Consider the following 22,725-nt stretch of genomic DNA (forward strand, 5'->3'; position numbering starts at 1 on the left):
CTTTTTGTGATGAGTATTCACAGACACACATGCACGGATGCATACGCACACATTTATACTGTCTTCTTTTTAATCTGTAAGTGTTGCCTTTGATCTGCCTCGATGAGGAAACGCATATTCAAAAGCTGCAAGAGCAAGAGATGAAAGGCCTGTCCAATTATAGAGAACTAAAATGATCTCTGAAATATGCAGCGTTTCATAAACACTTGTACACATTACTTTGATACGCCGCAGAAGTCCATACGCCAACACATTTACAGTTTTGACGAGGTTACAAATCATTATGAATAATAAAAAATGTTCCTGTTAATCATTCAAACACGTGATTAATAAAAAACATTTTAACTACAAAGAAAAGCAAAGCAGACAATAATAAACCTGTTGGTAGAATCCAAATAAGGTACTGACAATAAACTAGGAGACAAAATAACAAAGGCTTCTAGTATTTATTGACATTACTTTGCCCCTGTACTGTATTACTGTATTATATGGCAAAAGAGCTTTGTTTGCTGTCACTACAACTATAATCTACTAACACTACAATCAGAGCTTCCTAATAAATTAAACGTATTTCTAATTTTAATGGAATTGATGATTAAGTTAGCATGCTAATATTTTCTGTTTACCAATGAACCCTAAGTGAACCTTTGGTTAATTGTAAAAAAAAATGACAAATTTAACAAATTAGATTAAATAATGGTGCTAAAATGAATTTTGACTCTGTATTTGAATATAAAAAACAACCATGTCAACCTGTTAATGGCACTAAAGAAGAACATTATTTTATTTTAGCAATGACCTACAGGTGGCAACCAATATTCTAAGATCAGAAAAGTCTTTCAAATTCATCAACTGGGCACCACTCAATGAATAACTTCACTTCTTGAGTTGTCCTTCCAATTAGAAAAAAACACCCTTAATGAAATAACCTTTCATGTCATACTATTTCTAAAAGCAATGATAAGCTCTTTAATATAAAAGATAATAGGAAATGCATCAGAATGTTCAATGCAGATCAATTTAACTGGCAGTAATATGCCTCTGGGGTAAGTGTGAGATGACCGCTAAAATCTATTTCCATGCCTATGATTTGCATCTGTTTAGTACTTGCGAGTGTAAGTGGTGTCAGCAGCTGTTCACCTTTTGATACCCAATTAACCCTCCACTAACTTGCAGTACCTGTAGCAGCTGCATTATGGAGAAGGAAATAGAAAGCTCAACTGATTCAATTGGAAAAACTGCTTTTTTGATTGATTTTAACTGAGTTACTTAGTTATATGTTACTAGAAGCAAAAATATATAAGGGTCAGTCTATTATATGAAGATATTAAGTATATCTTGCTTAGCACACAGTTTTCTTGCAGTTGAAACAACTGCTTAGCTATTTACAAGACTGTATATTAGAATATGCATGTTTCTGACTGGCACTGCATAAATAATAATAGCATGGTTTCCCTTTTTTAATGAAACCTGAACTGCTGAGCCGTCCTCCCTGATGATAGCAGCCTCTGTAAATGAGCCCAGTATGTGGCTGGGATCCTATTTTTCCAGGCAAAAAATGAAGAAATAATAACATCCTTTGAAGGATCCAGGCCATCCTGGCAATACTGTAGATGTTTACCATCACATGTCCTCCAAACACACTTGTTAAAATTTTTTTTTCTGTGTGTGATGGCCTTGATTTGGAGAAGAACAGCAGGCACAAAATGACGAAGAGAAAACATAAAAAAGAGAAAACAACAACAGAGTTACCACAGACGCTGAGGCTCTCCACCCAATAATCTGAGTAAAACTTCAAAAGAGAACATTACTAGATTATACTTTTATGAACCAGACTATCATCAAACCCACTTGAAGTCTGACAGCAGGATGTGATTTACACCTCATGCCTCTCTGTTAGTCCACTTAACCCTGACTGTGAGAGCTGTGATGCAGTAATTGGCTTGACTTAAAGCCCAGTCTCTAAATCATGCTGCAAGCAAACACACGGCCACACACACACACAAACACAAATGCACACTGTCTCAGATAATCTAACATCCGTTTTTCCTTCACTTTAACTCTTCTTCTTTGATACTGCACTTTTTACTCACTTTAGGATGCTCTAAGGTTTCAAATTTGACATGACACTAATAGCAGCCCATGCTGAGAGCTCTTTCCCCACATACAAGCACATCCATACACAAACACACCATTTAACAACAGACATACAAGCACATTTCACAGAGGGTGAACGTACTAAATGCAATGATCCAGAATAATGGACGGCATTATAAAGTTTTTCTTCCAGGGCAACCAGTATTGATTCCCACTCAAAAGACACTCTAGATGCTTCAGGACAATGCAACGAAGACTACTAGTTTACTTGTATGTGGAGTTTTTACATATTCTGGCCCTGCTGAGGTATTTTGAAGAAAAAATTAACAGAACACACTGTTCTATGTTCAACTTTGTACAATTTGACTGTGAGTCTGACTGATGCTGCCTAGGTTGACATTTACTGTAGATATTTAGTCAACTCTACAATCAATCTATGATAACAGAACAAGAGCAAGAACTAAAAACTGTGTAATGTGGGCAGGTATACAGGAAATAGAGACAAGACGCACAAGGCAATGCTAATGTTAGTTAGGTACGACCTCTAAATTGTCAGCCACAAAAGACAAGGACATGGCACAAGAGAAATGAAAAATATGAAAAGAAAATTAGTGAAAAAGAAGAAGGAGCTGTACAGAGTAAGAGGCGAGAGAGACCAGCTACTTTCAATAAGTAATTATCTTTTCTAAACCAGAAAACTAAATTTTCTTTCCATTCATTCAGATTGTTAAGTTGATTAATATGCAGCAACTATTCAACAGATGTAGAGAAAAGGAAACAATAAGACTACTGCCTAATTACAACACCGGGTAATAAACTAATTAAACAGGTTCTCATGATGGTTTGGGAGAGGATGAATTTCAAATGGTAAGGTACAGTGAGTTATGCTGTACCTTTGTCTAAAAATAGATAATGTAACCTCCATGTTGTAGATTTTAGTCAAATGGCTTCTCCATGTCTCTACCGTGACTGGACCGTCTGGGATTCTGTGTGGTTGGCGCGGTCAAAGGAAGGTTGGTATTATATCACAGTGCTCTGCTGCAGACATAAGGCATCCGCCAGTCTCATGATAGCAAAACATCTGTGCCAGTCCTGTGAATGGCCTGCAGCACTGTTATGTGATTTTATGACTTACTTATTTATTTATTTTGAAAAGATGTTGAGTAATTACCATGATGGTTGATGATAATCTACTATGTGAGAACTTCAGCTGTTGAAACACACACTGCTGGTACAAATCAAAAACTTTCTTTTCCTTCTTTAGTTGAGCTTTCAGCTTTATAATTATTTCTACATTACATTACATACTATCACCAGAGATGGAAGAATTGCATTTTGCCAAAGTATTGGTATTTATTAAGCCTGCTACCAGCTAAATACTGTATACAGACTTTTTCAGGAGTGTATTACTGAAAGGAAGAGAGGAAGGGAGTAGACATCTAAAATGTACTATGCCCAGGTCGTTTGAGATAAAACCTACAAACAACACATGGATTTTTTTGTTTTTACTCATATTAAAAGCTTCAAAAAAGCATCAGCATACATTATATATAATCTGCCTTTAACTGTACTTTGACAGCAACGTATTTCCGTATTAAACAGGTTTCATGAATTAAAAATCAAAGAATTTTCTCACTCCCAGAAGACCAAACCAGTGATCTTTGAGCTGATGTAAAAATATGAAAATCACTATGTTAGCAAGTCACCTGCCACCAGAAAAATACAGCACATAATATTATCACAAAGGTCATCCCATAAAACTAGACCACATCAATAAAGCAAAATGCCACAGAAAGGCAGCATGACAAACAATCGGGCCCAACTCTACCTTTTTAATTTATCGTCGATTTTTATACATTTTGTAAATGTTCCCTCTGCCGTTGGCACAACAATGGAAAAAAGTGAGTCACGGTACTTCTACTAATAAAATCTGCTTAACTGTACAATAAAAGCTTTTCCTAGTAGCAGTTTTATTTCTACAAAGAAGTGCCGGACCACGAAAACGTGGCTAAATACACCAAAACTGCAATGCACACATGAAGCTGAGATATTGCTGACAGCATTTAAATCTGAAAGCAACATGTAAGTCAAATTTAATCTGCAGATTTTCCACAGAACAGAATCGCTGAAACTCAGCAATCATGCATAGAAAATAAACACAAAATCCCAATAATACTAATGGATGAGGACAGGCACTTGCATCTTTCCAAAAATAAGAATTAAATGAATAATTACATGAAGGATTTACTTATTAGTATGTGCTTGACTTAAATAAGGAAAAGACATTCAAGCGGTGATATTCAGTTTTACAGTAGTGATCAAAATAAATTATGACATTTATTATATCACTATCATTATAAAAGAAGCAGCCACTTATAAATGTTGGTCGAGCATGAAGCAAGCATTGGGTACACTGCGTCCATTGGCAGAAAGAGAGAAAGGGAGAGGCAGGAAAGAGATAACCATGGGAATACGGAGTTAGAGACGTGACGTCTTAACTCTGCAGCCAATCAATGTGAGATTCACAAACACCAGTCAGCACCTCCAGTGTTCAAGCCATTTATCAATTTAATCTGCTGTGTGACAAACTAGAAAGAGTGGCACATCTGCTGTGTGTGCAGGCTTAAATGCATGCATGTGATAGTTAATTAAAGCAAACTAGTGAACTGAGCAATTAGGTGATGAGTGACGTGTCTATGGAAGGGTTGAAGCCCCAAATTGATTTACCACCAGCTTAAGGGCCGGGCCTGTCAGTACAAGTGTATAAACAGAAACGAGTGAGCGTAGACACAGGAAAAACCTGCAAAGTTACACCAACGATGTTTAAGTTGCTGGGTTAAGTCAGTCCACACAAGAATAGTGGAGTATAAAAATAAATAAAACCCACAATAGTCCATTTTCTATTAAACTGACTATTTGTGTCCTCAAATTCAAGCCCTTTATACATACATACAGTTTCCAAAGCCAAACACAGTTTATCAGCACAATATCCTTCATACTACTGGGAAAATTCAATTCTGGTGTTTGATATGATGAAATGGTATCACAGCAGATATACAATATGCAACACCCTAGAGAGTTATGTCGTGACATTGTGATTCCATGTGAGTTTACATCCAATATGAAGTGCATTACAATTCCTTTTTTTTTTTGTCTGACTGTATTTTTATAACAACAGCTCAGGACTTAAATTAGTTTATTTAAATTGAATGAAATTAGTTCTATTAAAGATGAACTGTGGGCAATGTTTCAGCATTCATCTTGCAAATTACAAGTCAACCAGGTCAAACAATGATTTGTTTAGTATAGTTTTAGTACACACACACACACACACACACACACACATATAACAATGGAAGCATTTCATTTGACAGCCACAGACTAGTTTCTAATACGAAACCTCATATCCCAACCACACCAATGGTTAGTAGGCAAAACTACTGCAGCAGCCCGATACAATTACTATATTGCATTTAGTGCACGGCAGTTTTATCATAATTGAAGCCATTTAAATCTCTGGTACAGAGATTTAAATGGCTGGAGATGAACAATGAACAGCCTCTTAAAGCCAAGCTATAAATGACCATGAATGCTGTCTCTACTCTCTAAAACACTTCACTTGCACTTTTTTTTTGTTAACTTGACTGACAGTTGTCCTAAAATGGAAACTTTCCTATAATTGCTGGGCTCATAATTCACTTAACAGGAATTGATTTCATGCACTAAGGGTACCTACTGGGCCCTGTCTCCTAACTTAAATGTATTTCTTATTACCCTGTGTTCTCCTCCTGTAATATGCAAACAAACTAACTCCTGTATTTTAAAAGTGGCCACACTAGCAAAAGCTCCATCTCTGTGTGCCTAGGGTGAGATGACATTTCTTGTTCTGCGATTATTTTTCTCTTTCATTTCCTTTCACCTGCCTGCATTCTGGGCCCTTTCCTCTTCCAGCGAGCTGCTAGCAGTGTCATGGCAACCAGCACTGACAGATTGCGTTGTCCAGCTGTATATTATTGTAACTTAAACAATAAAACCCACACATCATTAATGCTCTTTTTATAAACACACACACACACACACACACACACACACACACACACACACACAAGTAATTGTATGGAAAGGTGCAGACATGATTAAGGTGTGAGCTGCTGTTCTAGTGACATAATTTGAATCTTGTTGAGCGGAGTAAGAATAACTCTCTCCACAGGCTTTCTTGGCTCATCAGCGTAAGGTCCTCACCTCTACATGAAGTCTACAACTGCGAAGAAACCAGCTGATTGTGATGCCTCCAGGTCATCTACAAGCACACATACTTCACTGGCAGACACAAAATATACATCTGGCATCATCTCATAATCCCACAGGAGAAGATGAAGCACACGGGCAGAAGTCATTTGAGCTCCTCCACACTGTTTTTATGAATGGCTTTTTTTTTACCTACTGTTCAGTGCACTCACATTTTGCAATGAATAAAAGCAAGGTTAGCACAAGCACAATAATCAAACAAACAGATTTAAGAAAAATGAAGTTAAAATGGAGTTAGTGTATAAGATGGAGAGAAAGAATGACAGTACTTCAGTACATATCAACATAGAGATGCTGCTAAGCAGATACAAAATAAATATCAGCTAGATTCGCAAAGCTTGTTCTTTCAGATAGTCCTGACGCCAAATTCAAATTTGTCACCTCTTCAGTATGATGCTTATGCTGATTTTAAGACAGTAAGCTCCCCATTCTGTCAACAAGATGTGATTAAGTTAAAAATAAATATCTCTGTAGTGACAGCGGGAGACAGAATGGTACTATTGGTGGAGAGTTAGTGGTGAGTACAGCTAAACTCCAGAGCGCCAATACATCAACAAATGGAGATAAAGACAGAGAGGAGCAGACACTGTGTCAAAGTGAAGTCACAGTGACAACTGAAAAGCCAGACAGATGACTTTGAGCGTTTTAGTATTTGGTCAGTTTTTGCTGTGTGTGTGACAATCAAATTGAGTTTAATACATGAAGTTCTCACATTTTAAAGAGGATGATGTAAGTGGAGAAGTGGCGTGGAGATTTGTTAATAAGAAGTGAGAGGGGACAAAACATATCGCTAACTAACTGGCTACACGAGAAAAATAAAAGCATTCATTAAAAAAGCATGTTTCCAGATTCATGATTAATTTGTTTATAATAGATTTTTCATGGTGCCGGGAAAAATAAATAAATCCCACAATTAAACTGCTGTGAAAGTTCATGTAATGAGATGAAAGAAAGGCTGCTGAACTGTGGAGGTGATCTGTGTACAATAATTACCACACCGATGCACAGAATAACAGATGAACTCAGCACGTGAGTCTTGATAAAATACAAAACACTCTGACAGCAGATAAGTCGGATCGCTGTGTTGTCTCTGCGTCCTCTCTGTGCTCTGCCTTCTGCTGTCTTTCTAAGTTAAGTGTAATGCTGCAGACAATCACCTGCTAAAAAGCAAACTTCAAATCAACTTCACTTCAGCATTGCAGCTACCGAGCAGACAGCACGCCACATGTTTTTATCCGTAAGCCAAATACAGATCTGTGAAATCACTAATAAAAATATCCTCTCGATCAACAAGTTGACTATAACACGAATGAAATCAGCAGCTTTGCCTCTAATAATTTAAACTGAGATAAACAGAACCATGGTGCAGCCACTTAACATTTACATTCAGTCATTTGGCAGATGCTTTTATCCAAGCAAAATATCTAAGCCAAGGAGAAAAGCCATAAAGTAAAGTGCTCTGTTTCGTTTCATGAGGTGAAAGTGCAAGTTGTTTTTTTTTTAGATTTAAGTGCAGAGGAAGTTGCAGAATAATTCTGTTTTCAGCTAATTTATGAAGATAGGAAATGAGGCTACTGAGGTGGGTGGCTCCTTCCACCATCAGAGCTACAAAGTTCAGCCTGGGATCTTTTGAGGTGAGGTGACCACAAGAAGTCACTCACTGACAGAGTGCAGTGGACGGGAGGGACTGTAGACCAGGATGAGGGAGCTCAGGTCGGCAACGGTCAGGACTTTCAACCTGATGCATGCAGTTACAGAAAGCCAGTGTAGAGATCTGAAGAGTGGGGTAACGTGTCCTTTTTGACTGATTAAAAATGACATAACCCCGTCAAGACACTGCAGTAGTCAACATGAGATAAGACAAGACTTAATGTTTCTCTGTTACCATCACCTTCATAAACAGAGAAATTCACACATAGCTCTGTGTGTTTCTCAAAAATGCCCAAGAACAATATTCCATTAACTTCAAACAAACGTAAGAAACTAAACAAATCTGAACAGAGCACAAGGTTCAAAAGTCCAAAGTCTGTAGTTAAGCAGTAGACTACAGCACAGGGGAACCAATTATCCCTGTGAAAAGAAATCTGCTTCTAATTCAAACTGTGACACAGATCTACTAATGTTCTACAATTCATTTAGCAGGGTCTTTTGTGTCCAACTAATTAGAAATGTAAGAATATCTAAGAAATCTTTGAACACAAGATTAATTTGGCTTCAAAAGTCAGGAAAACACAACCAACCAAATAATTTATTTTTTCCGCACAATCATAGTTTAAATTTTAAGTAAGAGTGAAAACACAAAAAAAAAATCCAACTTCACTAATTAATGTAGTCAAGTAGAGTTGAGTCAAGTGAGTGTATATGACCCCACATGCTCTCTTTAAGCCGGCTACTCAGAGGACATTGAGCAGTGAGGTGTAAGGCCATCCGAACACAGAGTGAAACAAGACAGTCACTCAGAGGTGATGTCAAAAGGAAGGTCAACAGGAGGAAGGAGAGAATCACGGGGACCGAGCATGTTTGTCGATCGCCCCTGTCAGTCATTTAGTTTCCATGGCGCTGTCTGGCAAGGCGGGACCTAAACTGGGCTATAAATAGAGTGAGACAGGGCGGAGAGAGGACAGAGGACAATTATGATACATCAGCCAGGGGTAGTGGTGTGCTCCTGTGTGTGTGTCCCAGAGTGGTGATTGGTAATTAATGGTCTCTCTCCTGACTGGAAAACATCAATCTAAAATTAAATCTTGATGAACTACCACAAATCGATGGATCTGAGTGCGAACACACAATACGAAAACAACTCTGTCTCTGTGAGGACCAAACACATCATTTAGACTCAAATTCTATTTTTCGAAACTTCAAACTTTAGCCACTTATTAAATTGAAACTCAGTAATAACCCTGAGCCTGCCCGCAGTGTATCTGAACATAAACAGCATGTCCATTTGACAGGTTCCCTTGCTTTGACTCTTATTGTGAGTACAGGGAGTCCTTACAAACACCGAAGGAGACGCACAGGTCAGGGACTAAGGCTACATCTTGTATGTCCTTTAGCTTCAGACAAAAACACAGATGACCTAAATGTTAACCACAACTTCGAGACCAGATTCTCAAACCTCTCATACATCAAGCTTCAGGTTTACAAGTGAATACCTGCTGGGGCATGATTTGTATTCAGAGAGCAGTGTCAGTGTTACGGTACAGAAAACGACAACCCCTTCACATATACTTACACACACACACACTTTGAGGATTCCCCTGCATTGTCTCAAACATACAGAGTTTTTCAAGGGCACTTCACAGCGAGTCTCAGAGAGATGATCTAATTACTGTCATTACCAACATCTAATTGGAGCTTTAAAATTAAAAGATTAACTCTTGCGCTAACTGTGCCAAACCTATTTTAGGGTTTCAAGAGAGAAAGAAGGCAATAATAAAAAAGAGGAAGAGACAGAGAGAGGATGCTTACTAGCAGATCACAGTAAATTTGGGTCTACATACACTGTATCAATTGCACCTTTAACCTCATAAATAAACACACAGAGGCTATGAGAGGCCGAGGGGAATGCAGTGAACAGCCCCTCCTTTGCCAGTTCAGCCTCCACCCCACTTCACTAATTAACAATTGTTTTAATCCTCCTTTAATTCTGCAGACAAATGCACAATTTGTGAGCGTGTTTGTGTGTGTGTGTTGCACGCCGAGGGTCCCTCACACCATTCACCAGATTAGTCGAGCTACTCTCCGCCAAGCGTCGCCCACAGCGACCAAAGGTAATTGCTTTTTAATTAAGCCCCCAGCGCTAATCCCAATGATATTTAGCAAGCATGAACTGGCACATATACACATTCGCACACGCAGTCACTGAAGAGGGGACGGATACTAAAAAAGAGACATTCAACAAGACCTACCAGGCTGTAAACTGGACAAATGTTTAATAAGCTTTGTTGGTATTTCTCTTTTGTACACAGTGGAAGGTAGGCAGTACAAATAAGGTTCATGTACTGAAGCAATAAATGAATTTTTGCTGCATGCCCAATCTGATAATATCCTCCACATTTAAAATGAGCATTTCGATCGATTCTGTGAGGAGTCTGCTTGTGTGATTGTCTCTCTAGTGACCCTCAAACAAGCCCTGTAAACCTCCTTGAGAAAGGCACTCGTATCTTTCCGTCGGCCACATCTTCCCTCTCCTGTTCTCTTTTTCAGTCTCTTGTTTCTTCATGTCTTCAACCTGTTCCTTTCCATCTTTTCCACCCTTTCTCCAAATCCAATGCCCACTTCCTCTCGTCACAACATCCTCTTCTCTTTTCATTTCCCTTCCTTCCACAGTGTCATATTTCCATCTCTCTTTCCTCACCTCAGGTTTTTTTTTTTTCCTACCCTTAAGAAAACACATCTGGCAGCCATTTTCTTTCCTGTCATGACATGTTTTTCTTCCTCTTCTGCCTTTTGAGTCATCCTCCTTTGCTTCCTTTTCAGGAAAGCCAGACTCATATCCTTGGGGATGATGAGTGAAAATGTCCCTCTTTTCAGACATTTGGGTGATAACTATGAAATTTGCTGAACCAATGAACACCCACGCTTGCAGCACTGTACTAAATCTAATTTCATTCCTTTTCGCATCTAACTGCTTAGAATTTTCTTTGATGTCTATGGTCCGATGTGTTAAGGTATAACTTGAGCAGAGTTAAAGCTTATGTCTTATGCTTGTCTTTTACAAACGTTTCCATTTCTCACATTGATCCGCTCCTGTCAACTATGATCCTCTCTCGACTTTCTTGAATATCTCACATTTGATGGAGCCGTCTTATTTCTAATCTTTAAAACATGTTGTGTGAAAAGGACATTTCTGAATTAACATATCTTTTTACTTACACCACAAGCTGCTCAACACAGAAAGTACATCTCAACAGTAAGTATTCCTTTGGGCAAAGATTTTAAACAAACTCTGCTCAATATTTCTGCAAGGCAAATCCGACTACATATCACACACATCATGCTCTTTTATTTCCCCACAAGATTTGACTCAGTTGTATTTCTAGTGTGGCACTTGACTCTGCTCCTCTAGTAGACTGTACCCTCCTGCAGATTAAAGACTATATATAGCACAATTTATCTTTAATCTCCCTGTGATATAACAGTAGAAACCATTTTCAGTTTCTCTTTGTTTTTGCTGCACCACAGTATTTACCTCTTAGGGCATACTCAGTGCACTAGCCTTCTTCTTTTACCACTGCACACAGCTATTTCCTTCATCACTGTGCCTTCTCTCTGAGATTCGACTTCATCTTCTTTCTTGCCCAGTTTATCTCCTTCCAACTTTTTGCATGCTTTGCTTCTCTTTAAGCTCTTCATGTAGGCCACTGACAGCCCCACGTCACTTATCTGGCACACAGAACACGTATACTGTAAATTGAACCTTCATTTACATATTTTTAGATTATTACCAACTTGTTGTCAAAATGTTTTAGTGACACACAATGCTATGTTTCTTATATGTGGCATTAAGGGGGGTTCAAGTAACATGCAAGAAGGACAGGCAGAAGATTTTAGGAAGATGGCAGGAAAAGAGGGAGAGCATGAATGATTTAATAGTAGCATGCTAAGAGCAGACGGCATAAATAGAAAAAGGGGATATGTACTGGAGCATAGGCTGAATATGGCTGGTTCATGGGCAGCAACTGGTACTGAGAGGAGAGGAGAGGAGAGGAGAGGAGAGGAGAGGAGAGGTACACAACAACGGGACAGAGAGGCTTCATACTTTTTGTATATTATAGGAAAATATGAAACAACTACCTACAAAGTTGGTTAATTGCAACACTCAGAAACAACGAAACAAAGACGACGTCTCACTTATGAATTACAGATTTGATATGTGACATTTGAAATGTGCATTGTGTCTCCCACAAAACGACAACAAAAAGCAGAATAATTTGAGCTTGTGTACCACAAAAGTGAAGCAGCAAACCGTTTGAACATGGCAGAAGCACAAATTATCTTCCAGCAAATGTGCTACTTCTTTTTAAATAATTAATTGCCCTTCACAAGAGAGAAAAATGGTCAAATCACACAGAGAAAAGAATGAGTGTTAAAGTTCATGCAGGTAAACAGAAGCTAGGGAAGCAGAGAGGGTCAAAGATGGAAGAAAGGAGGAACAATGAAAGAGGGTAAAGCTAAAAAAAATCTAGGTGAAATCTCTAAATGAATTATTGGTCAGTCGTCTTCTGACCACTGGCCACTTCTTCTGGCACACCACATGTCTGAGCGTGAGAGAATTACACACCATAATCACTCCTTCAATCTGAAACTGTGATATCTGTCTGCACCACACTCACATAAAAAAATAAAGTATAATCCAGACCATTAGTCAGCACTGTTTGTGTGCTTACTATAGATATTAGCAGGGTGGGACACTGGCAAGGTGCAGAGCTCAGGCCTTGTCCTCGTTGATTGATTGTCAGACCAAGAATAGAAGGAGCAGAAAAAGAAAAATGATTGCACCCCTCATTTTATTTCCCCCACTTAGGTCACCCCCAGGTGGGCACCCTGACTCGGTCCAGCGAACAGCAAGGGTGACATTAATCTCTACATATCATTCATGATGGTGAGAATGTATTTTTACCACATTAGCACTATTATTATTATTATTACGTGAAGTTACACAAAGGAAAAAACACTAATTTAGGTTAGTACTGCAAAAGATCACAGGGAGGCCAGTGTGTAAATACTGGATGTCCTTTAAAAGATGAGTCAGACTCTGTGACCACAGAACTGAATGCACTATGTGGTATGTCCCCTTCATCCAATGGGTCTGCAGGACATCGTAATCCTGTCTGGACTTTGAGTGATCCAGCTCAGAAGGACTGGGCCGGTCATAGATCATGATGTCGAGTTGGTAAAGAGAGTTCTGGCCAAGTTTGTGGTCTGAGAACAAACAAACCTTCCAGTATAGTGCCCTGAAAGTCAAGTAATGAAAGTTAAGTATATAGGTAAATATTTACTCTGAACCCCATATGATGGTGAAGGATTGGGTGGTTACAGAGATTTCCAGCACATTCTAGTCTATCTGATGACCCACAAAAGCATTAGCAAATTTAGCTTGCTGTTAGGATCTGCCTGAAAGCCACTAATGGAAGTGTGTGCACAAAATCCATCACTATAGTGCACAAAAACACAACGTGAACACAGACACATGCATTACAGGCTCAATAAATGGGTTTTACGGGATGCGGGAGAGACAAAGTAGGGTGCAGAGAGTAAGACAGCGGAGATGCAGGGAGAGATAGCAGGACTTCTAAATTTGCATCTAATAATATGCAGATGTACTTTATAGCATATTTCATCTAATCCTAGATGGCGCTTGTCAGTCAGAATATGAGTTTCTTAGTCCTTGTTTCCTCATAATCGAATGGTCACTTTCTGCAATAACAGCAATTACAGACAGAACAGCAGCAGCTCAACTCCAGTCTGTATCAGTGATTTAAGTGCTTTTTCAAATCACCACTACTGCCATTCGGAAGTCCATCTATGTTAATTTACATGTAGTGTTGATTGGGAGCAGAGTCCTGCCTTCATTTTCTTTTATTGTCTACGCTCTCTCCCAATATCATCTGGATGAATTTAAATGATCTGCATTTATGAATCTGTTACCACATAATGCTCCTGCCTGTGACTCATCACTCATTCTAGCTAAGGACTGTGTGTGTATTCTCGTGCTTGAGTGAGTAAATGTGTGCACACATGTGTGTGTGTGTGTGTGAGAGAGAGAGAGAGAAACAACAAAATGCATTGTGGGCATAAGTCTAAGCATGCGTGAAAGAAAATCTCTGTGATTTGACTGTGAGTCAGGTTACTGCAAAGTGGGGGTCGTCTGTCTGCACCTGATGCCCTAACAGCTAATGCTAACACTTGATAATAACCCAGAGGACCCTTGGGGAGCCCAAGGACGGGAAGGTTAGGGAGCTGGGCTGTAGCGAATGCCTGAGTCACCTGTCCTGGGGTAGCAGTGAGCCAGGCGCAAAGGTGGATGGAGTGTGGAGCCTAAAGGCTAAAGTATTTGCCAGACACACAGCAGGAAAGACAAGGCATGACTCCACATTGTCACTGCTCTGGGGCTGTTTCCAAAGCGGGGTTTGGCTGGAAACACACATGCACACAGTAGAAGCCAATGCCACAGTAATGAGAGTAGGAGGACACTCCTCAGGAGAGACGTGGGCCCTTCAGCCAATTTTCAGCTAGTGATTACACACAGAGACAGGGCAGAGCAAAAGAGGCGAGATAAAATAAGCTGCCAGGGTCCCTTTGTATGGCTCTGTATAAACTAACCAGGCATGCAACTCACACGTATTCTTTACCAGTAAACTACTCATGTCACAAGCATGCAAGCAAAAAAAATGTAAAAAACACTGGAGAGCAAGGATGCAAGGCCAGAGGAGGAGAAAAGAAACAGGACGACTAAGTGAACCTCACATTTGAGGCAGCTGATGTCCTTAATGGGTGCGAATGCGATGCTGTGTGTGGCAGTCCATGCACCCTAGGACCATACAGACAAACAAAGCCTTAGAGAGCACTGTATAAATGTAAAATTCCTCGATTAGCGTACAATCTCATTAAACATTATTGCTTTGAATTGGATTTGAAGTGGGAGAGAAAAAAACAAAACAATTTACGCACCAAATAACAGAGTAATTCCAAAAACTGTTCAAGTTAAATGGCGTCTGTTTGCAAAGACTGCAAAATACATCAAAATAATGAGTGCCATTAAACAGCCATTCAAACACATACACCCAAAAGGCTGCTAACAAACGCAGATTAACAGAAAAAGGAGACTAAAGGCTGACTGTCATCCTGCCCTCTCCTGTCCCCACCAATATAATGGAGGTCAATTTGTTTTAGAAGATAAGCTTGGCTTTGCAGCTTAACTGGGCTAAAGATTAAACATAGCCTGCATGTAACATAAAGTGTTTATGATTGGACCTGATGACTTGGTGACTTGATTTACTTTACCACTTACAGGATGGTAAAAATGCTGTCCATACAAATAAATATTAAGTTTGAGCTTTTTATTAGGTGCTCTGTAAAATATAGTATGACCCAGTCATTAGTTTATTTAAATAATATCCTGATATCAAGATATCCTGAAACAGCAAGAATGGGCAGACCCAAGAGGGTGAGCCCCAAGCAAATCCATCATCAAGTAGTCACTCTTCCAGTCCGGCAGCCAGTGAGTGCACCCGAGGGAAGAATGACAAGCTGGGCATTACTGATTCCACCAAGGGAAGGCCAAATGAAGCCGGAATGACTGATGTAACCCAGGAGAGGGTAATCGAGTATGGAATGACTGATGCTTCCCAGTAGCACGGACGCAATCCAGGAAGGTCTAGTCTCTAAGGATACTGGGCGCGTTAAATGAGGGATTCAAGTTAAATAAAGTAAGATTACAATAAAAGAAAGACACAAACACATGATGACTGTGGATACTGTACATGTGCAAGGCTGCTGGAAAGATAGGATTACAATTGTTTTGCCCCGATTTGACAAAACAAGCAGTAGCAAGTGTAGCATATATGCAAGATTAATAGCTGCAAAAAAAAACCACCACAGTTATCAATAAGCAGTAAAGAGACATAAACAAAACCTGTAAGAGCCATAACCCAGAATTGCCCTCTGGTAAAAATACAACGAGAGACTAACTAACATCAACTCAAATCATGCACAAGAAAAAAGGGTGAAGCACTAAAGAGTGATGGATTTGTGCATTAAGTTGAACCACCGCATGTTTGTTAGGGCATGATCGACGCTGGCAACGAATCAGAAACTGGTCTGGTGCATTACTGCCTCTCTCATTCTGTGCAGAGTGCTGTCAAATCTCAACAGCTGGTCCCCTCTGCCCTCTGACGGGGAGCAGGTCAATGTTGCGCAATACAAGAGAGAGAGCAATGAAGATAAGCGATCAGTGATGATCAGCATGGGGACAAAATGACACGAGGTCCACCACACAGTAGTGACCACTACCTCTAAAGTGAAATCAATACAACTAACAAACAGCTGTAACAGGTAACAGAGTGATACAACTAATATAGTTTCTTTTATTAAACATCAAAAACACTGTGCGTTTAGCTCCTTCATAATAAATTTCCATGGCAATAACACGTTCAGCTGTGTTAACATTAGTATTTAAATTACATCACAGGAATAAAGTTAACTTTAATTAAGTTTTAATTGTTAACCTCAGTCACTCCAGACTCTCATCAATCTTTCATACACGAATGAACTCAAATCTAATACAATATATCCTGTCAGGATTCCCTTTGCATACATACAGTTTACACAAAACACACTTTTCTCTGCCTTTTTAGTCAAAATTCACTTAAAAACGGGCCGTATACAGACTTAAATATAAAGTGCGCACACGCACCACAACACACGCAGTTGGAATAACTATTTGTTATGTAGAAAAGTACCAGAAGTCCTAAAGCCAGTGAGGTAAATATGTATATATAGTACCGACATACTGTGGAGGTGACAAGAGTCCCCCAAACAGTGTCAGCTGGAACAGAATGTCTTGACAACCAAATGACTCATGAATAAAAAAGACCAAAAATAGAGGAGACGCAAAAGATGAGGCAAATATAGATGTTGGTGAGATACTCTGTACTTGTGGAAACAAAGAATAAAGAACTTCTACATTGAAACAATGCACATACATAGAAAGAATTCTGTGAGTATTTGCTGATTCACAGGTATTCATACAAGTAGTTTCAAAAACCAAAATCCAAAGTCCTCAAGCAAACTCCAAAACATACAAGAAGATAAAAACTTTGGCAAGCTTAATCAAATCCTAAAAAAACAAAACAACTAAAATAAAAAACTGAAAATACATAAAAGTTTCAAACTAATTTCCAATTAATGTAGAAAAAAAAAAACAGAAACTCTCTGTCGTCCAGCCCGTTCTCTCTGTGTTGGAGTCCACATACCTTGCAGAGTTTCTGGTAGCGCGGCGAGGAGATGGCCATCCTCTGGAGCCTGTGTAGGAAGACCACCACTTTCTGGAGGGAGGTCCGGACCATGGCCATCATCTTAAGACTGCTACAAGCCTGCAGCAGCCTGCTCCTGGTCCGCATGCTAGCACTGCCCTACCCCGCTCATATTGTTCTATCTCTCCCTAGCCTGCCGACCAGACCCCAGCCAAGCTGATATGATGTGCACACGAACGCATGCACGCACGCACACTCACTCACACACCCACACACACACACACACACACACACACACTCACGAGCGTACTCAGCTCAGCATGCCCCCACGTTTCGTCACATAAACACACACACACGCTACATACAGTGAGCGCAGCCTCAGTTAGCTCTCTCTCTCTTTCTCTCTTCACTCACACACACACATGATGAGGCAGGAGCACAGGACAAGACTAGACACTCACTTTCTCCTCCACGCGGACATTAACACGCGCGCCCCGACTGCAGAGCCAGAAGAGAACCAAACAAATCACTTGTGACGGCACCCTGCAGAGTCAGCGGAGGGTAATGAAGATAGAGGAAAAGAAGAAGACGGAAAAAATAGGGACAGAGGAGTGGATAGTGACGGAAAGCTGGGAGAAAAGGAGAGAGGACAGTATGAGTTGCACTGGATGAGAAGAGAAGCTGGTCGCACACAGCTCACTTTTTACTGCCACTGACTCAGAGAAAGAAAGAGAAGTGCGAGTAGCAGAGGCAGAGCGAGAGAGCGAGATAGAGAAGTGCTCCTTTTGGACCACAGAAAGAGAGAGAGAGAGAAGGAGAAGAAGAAAAAAGAGAGTGACAGATCAAAAGCAGCAGCATAGGACGAAAAACACTGTCTCCGTCGTAAAGGTAGAGTGACGTTTCCCAAAGGCAACCAACAGATCGATGAGCGAGAGACAAAGAGAGAAGGCAAAGGAGAGAGCGCGAGCGCAGGAGAGGATGGAGGGAGAGAGGGACCAAGCGAGAACTCGGAGCACAAATGAGATGCACACACACACAATAGTTAGGAAGAGGGAGGAGTTATTTCAGGCATCCAGGGTTCCTGGAAGTAAAAGTGCCATTCATTCTGCACTGGCAATGTTACTGACAGTCAGAGCACTTCCAAAGCTTTAATGTGCACGAAACTCTCCCGACTGAATCATGAGTGCAAAAGACGAGTAACTGCATTAGACTGTCAATTTTACAAGCCTGTGGACATAAAAAACTCTGAATCAGAAAATATATGTCTGATATATGTAGCATTAATGATGAGTTAAATCCAAAAAATGTGCATCATTTCTCACAAAGCGGAAACTTTTGACTCTGATATCTGTCAGTGACGACAGAACACACTCAATGTCATGATGAACACTTTGAGATTCATTTTACATATCCAGAGAAGCATCAAGATTACGTGGTCTAAATGCAGCTTTCAAAATATGAACTGAAAAGATGGCCTTAGAGTAGAGAATGTATGAGGGCAAGGTCAACAGAAGATAAAAAGCTTTTAAGCAATTTTTATCAGCGCAGAAAACAGCTACGTCTTTAGAGAATAAATCTGTTGGAGGCACACACGTATGGGAGAAATGACATTAAGAGGCGAAGGGGTGGGAGGAAAAAGGAGTCAGGTAAAAGCAGAGATAGGTGTACAATCGGCAGAGATTATCATAAAACAGCTCGGGTACTTGAAGCCTCTTGGTGCTCTGTATGACTCTCTGACTTTTTTAAGTACTGCTGAAAAAACACACTCTTTCTCCTAAATGCAATAGAAAAGGCATTTATTTGAAGTGAGGAAGAAAACTCTGTATCTCCTAGCACACTTCACACACACCGACAATTCCCCGTAACTATGACTCACAAATTTCAAATGAGCACACACACACACACACACACACACACACACACAAATAGTGTTTCCGGCGTAGCACAACAGGCTACATTACAGCCCTGGGTCTCTGCTTGTTATACAGATGGAGGGGACACAGAAGAGAAATAGAAGAGAACTAAATTCTCTTAAACCAAAATGCAATGTACCTGCACATTCAGGCAGAATAATAATAATTTACTGACAGGCTATTGTACACTGAGTACACACACACACACACGGTTACTGAGAGAGGGGATCATGATAGGCTTACTGAAGAGCTCTGTTTAGACAAGGTTTAACTGGCTACAGCGTCCATTTCAGTCATTCCACAGAGTATCGACTCTGCTTCACAGGGAATTACGAGAGACACTGAGTGTTTTGTTGGCTCGGTGTTAATGGCTCTGACAGTACTAGGTCTCAACTAAGAGGCAGTAGGAGGCACGCATGTCTCTGTTGTTCACATTGCTCTGGTCAGCATGAACACACCTACAAATCTAATGCCCACAGTCGAACATGTGGAAGGCACGTTTGATTAAAGCAGCTCTCAGTCTCTGTGCACTTGTGCTTGATGCCATCATTGCCATACACACATTTAGTGTCTCTGATGTTTTGGCCCATTACACAAGACTTTCTGGATTTGTTTTCCAGAAATACAATTTAAATGAAAAAATGTGAAATGTGAAAACAACTGAATTTGGAGTTACAGGGAGTAAGGGTTGTTTCTTGGCATTGATATGATTTTCTTCTGCCCGGCTGCCTTACTTTACTCTATGCTCAGATAATTACAACAGGGCTGTAGTTTGCATAATTGGCAATAACAAGTGATATTGATCTATAGCGATACAGTACATAGTGTTAATTAGTGAGCTTCAGACGTGCCATTAGGTGACATCTGGTATTTTGGACAGTCTGTGTGTTAAACGAAGCCAATCTGTCCAGTGTTTTATCTGCTGCTTGTTGCTTTTCTTTTCTCTCTCCACCTTCCACTTACACCACCTTTCAACTGGACAAGGCAAATGTCTGCCCTCCTTGAGCCTGGTTCTGCTGGAGCTTTTCCTCTCCACTGTCACCTACTGCTTGGACTCGTGGAGTTTTCTATATAATTCTCAATATATCTCTGTATCTCTGTATAATTATACAACTAAACTGAATTGAACTGAGTTCATCACCACAGGCTATAGCTTCATATTAGACAGACGACCACAAGTTGTATCAATCATGTAATCTAACTATTAGCCAAAAAGAAAATCGTGATTCCTGTGGCCCTTTATTAGCATACAATATGTCAGGACTTTAGTTTTGATCCTATCTGATCATACAAACCTTCACATCTTCAGAAAATTTAAGTTAATGTGCTGCATTTGTATCTGTCACTGGTCCTGACTACTCACCAACTGCGGGCTTAATATGAAAACCGCAGTCAGAATGACAATGGCCTGTGGCCGAAAACCATAATTAAAGTAGCTTGACACTGAACAGCAGTAGGGCAGTCACTGTGAGTTAATAAAAGGGTTAGGGGACAACTGTCTGCATCAACACTTGTCCTCTAAGGTTCAGAGTCTGTCTCACTTTCATTTACCAACTTTCAACACTGGAGTGACATCCGTCAATCTCAATTCCAACTAAGAAACTGAAATTAGTGAAAAAAGACAATAAAATAAAGAGAGTGGTCAATAACCTATTTAGAAAGATGAACAATTTGGGAGCCAGTTAAAATGTTTCAAAGTCTAGTTGCCTGACTGAGCTTCCAGATAACGTCACCTGGATGACTGAGAATTTCCATAAACATATCTACCACACTTACCCCATACTTGATCTTTGAGAGGACTTTTAAGTAATAAAATTCAATGTTTACAGAGTTGATAAAGAACAGGACCCTGCAAATGATAGCAACAGCTTTGTGAAATACAAGACACTGAAACTATTGGACTAGAGTTTGATTCAGAAAGATGTATGATACTGCAGCACTTTCTCATGAAAAGGATTTTGTCCTAAAAGTAACTACAAGCTTGAAAACACAACCACATATATCAAATTAGTTTTCCAATGTGTACAATCCAAAAGGGAGGACTACCACACTGACAGGGTCAAAAACAACAAAAAAAAGGTTACAGTATCACTCTAAAGGGCAGATTCAAGCGATTTTGGCATAAGCATGAGGTGACGTGTGTCAACAGATCTCAGGGGGAAGGTCTGGGTAAATGACAAGATACTGAGAGGAAGCACAGACACACAAATTCACACACACACTGAATTCCTAAGCAGCCAAAGGACAAGGGGATCAATGAGCTTTGTTGAATGCATACAAGCACTCACATGCCCCATGTATGCCCTCTCTTTCACACACCTTTAACCAGCAGTGTACACATGGATGCATCTACACACGGCCTCAGTTCCGTTGGTGAAGGATGCGTTAATGAGAGATGACACCGAGATAATAGGCTAGCACCTGTGTGTAGCTTTTACACCCACACACACACGCATTAACAGATTCTCTATCAATTTACAGTCTCACCTCCAGTTGTCGTCTCAGCTCCTTCACATGGGCGGAGTCCTGTGACAGGTCTTCCCTCTGGGAGGCGTCAGCCAGAACGTTGACAGTAGTCTCCGCCTCCTGGAGCCATTTGAGGAAGGACTCTAGCTCCCTGAGAGACATCTGCAGGCCTTTGAGCTCACTGTCCAGCTGTGCATGACGGTCGCTTGCCCTGCCAATCAATATCGATCATTTATTGATATATGACTGCTGTAGCTGTCGATACATGATGAAATACTGGAAGAAATATCAGCTCCTCATTGGATAATATCACATGTTGTTTACATATAAGCGTACAGACAGTGTGCATGTACCTATTGTTGATGCTGTTCCAGGCAGCATTGCGTTTATCTGCAATCTCTTTGATCTTCCTGGTGTCATCAGAAGAATATTCCCGCAAAAGATGGTTGGACAGCTCGTTGAAGGCCACGACTGTAGCTTGGCCTCGGCCCAGGTCTTGGAGGAACACCTATAAAACCGTCAACATGGGGGCATTAGGATCAACATGACTGTGAAAATGTAACAGATGCGACTCACTGAGTCACTGTGAACAGTACTGTCGGCATTACTGCAGTTATTAATTTGCCTGCACCGTTTCCTACATATTGCTGGAGCTTGATATCTACTTTTAATAAGATAATTTGCGATGCAAGGGTATTGATGACCTATTCTCTAAACTTAATAAAATTAATCAAAGTTCAGGCATTAAGAACATAAAGGAATTAGTTATTCTGCTGCTCAGCCACCTGCCATTGTTTGCTCAACCTCTACTTAATCAAGCCGCTTACATAACACCCAACTTTTATTCATAAGGCCGGATTATTATTTTAAATTTAGAATTAGCAAATAAGTCATCCATAGATGACCCTCTGGCACGTATTGTTCCAAGAAGAAGGCACACTTCACTTTTTTAAACAGACTATTAC

The 22,725-nt window shown here is 40.1% G+C and overlaps 1 protein-coding gene across 6 annotated transcripts in view; it reads right to left on the reverse strand.

Annotated features, from left to right (window-relative positions):
• utrn (utrophin) overlaps nucleotides 1-22,725 on the reverse strand; it is a 144,692-nt gene that overhangs the window by 75,883 nt on the left and 46,084 nt on the right. For all 6 annotated transcript variants that reach the window (XM_026341032.1, XM_026341031.1, XM_026341034.1 and 3 more), the window contains 2 exons: nucleotides 22,114-22,268; nucleotides 21,782-21,971 (listed from right to left, as the gene is read on the reverse strand). In XM_026341032.1, the coding sequence (XP_026196817.1) occupies nucleotides 21,782-21,971; nucleotides 22,114-22,268 (345 nt within the window). The remainder of the gene's footprint in view (nucleotides 1-21,781; nucleotides 21,972-22,113; nucleotides 22,269-22,725) is intronic.

The sequence above is a fragment of the Anabas testudineus genome, chromosome 24 (genome assembly GCF_900324465.2).
Source record: "Anabas testudineus chromosome 24, fAnaTes1.2, whole genome shotgun sequence".
In the NCBI taxonomy this organism is placed as follows: domain Eukaryota; kingdom Metazoa; phylum Chordata; class Actinopteri; order Anabantiformes; family Anabantidae; genus Anabas; species Anabas testudineus.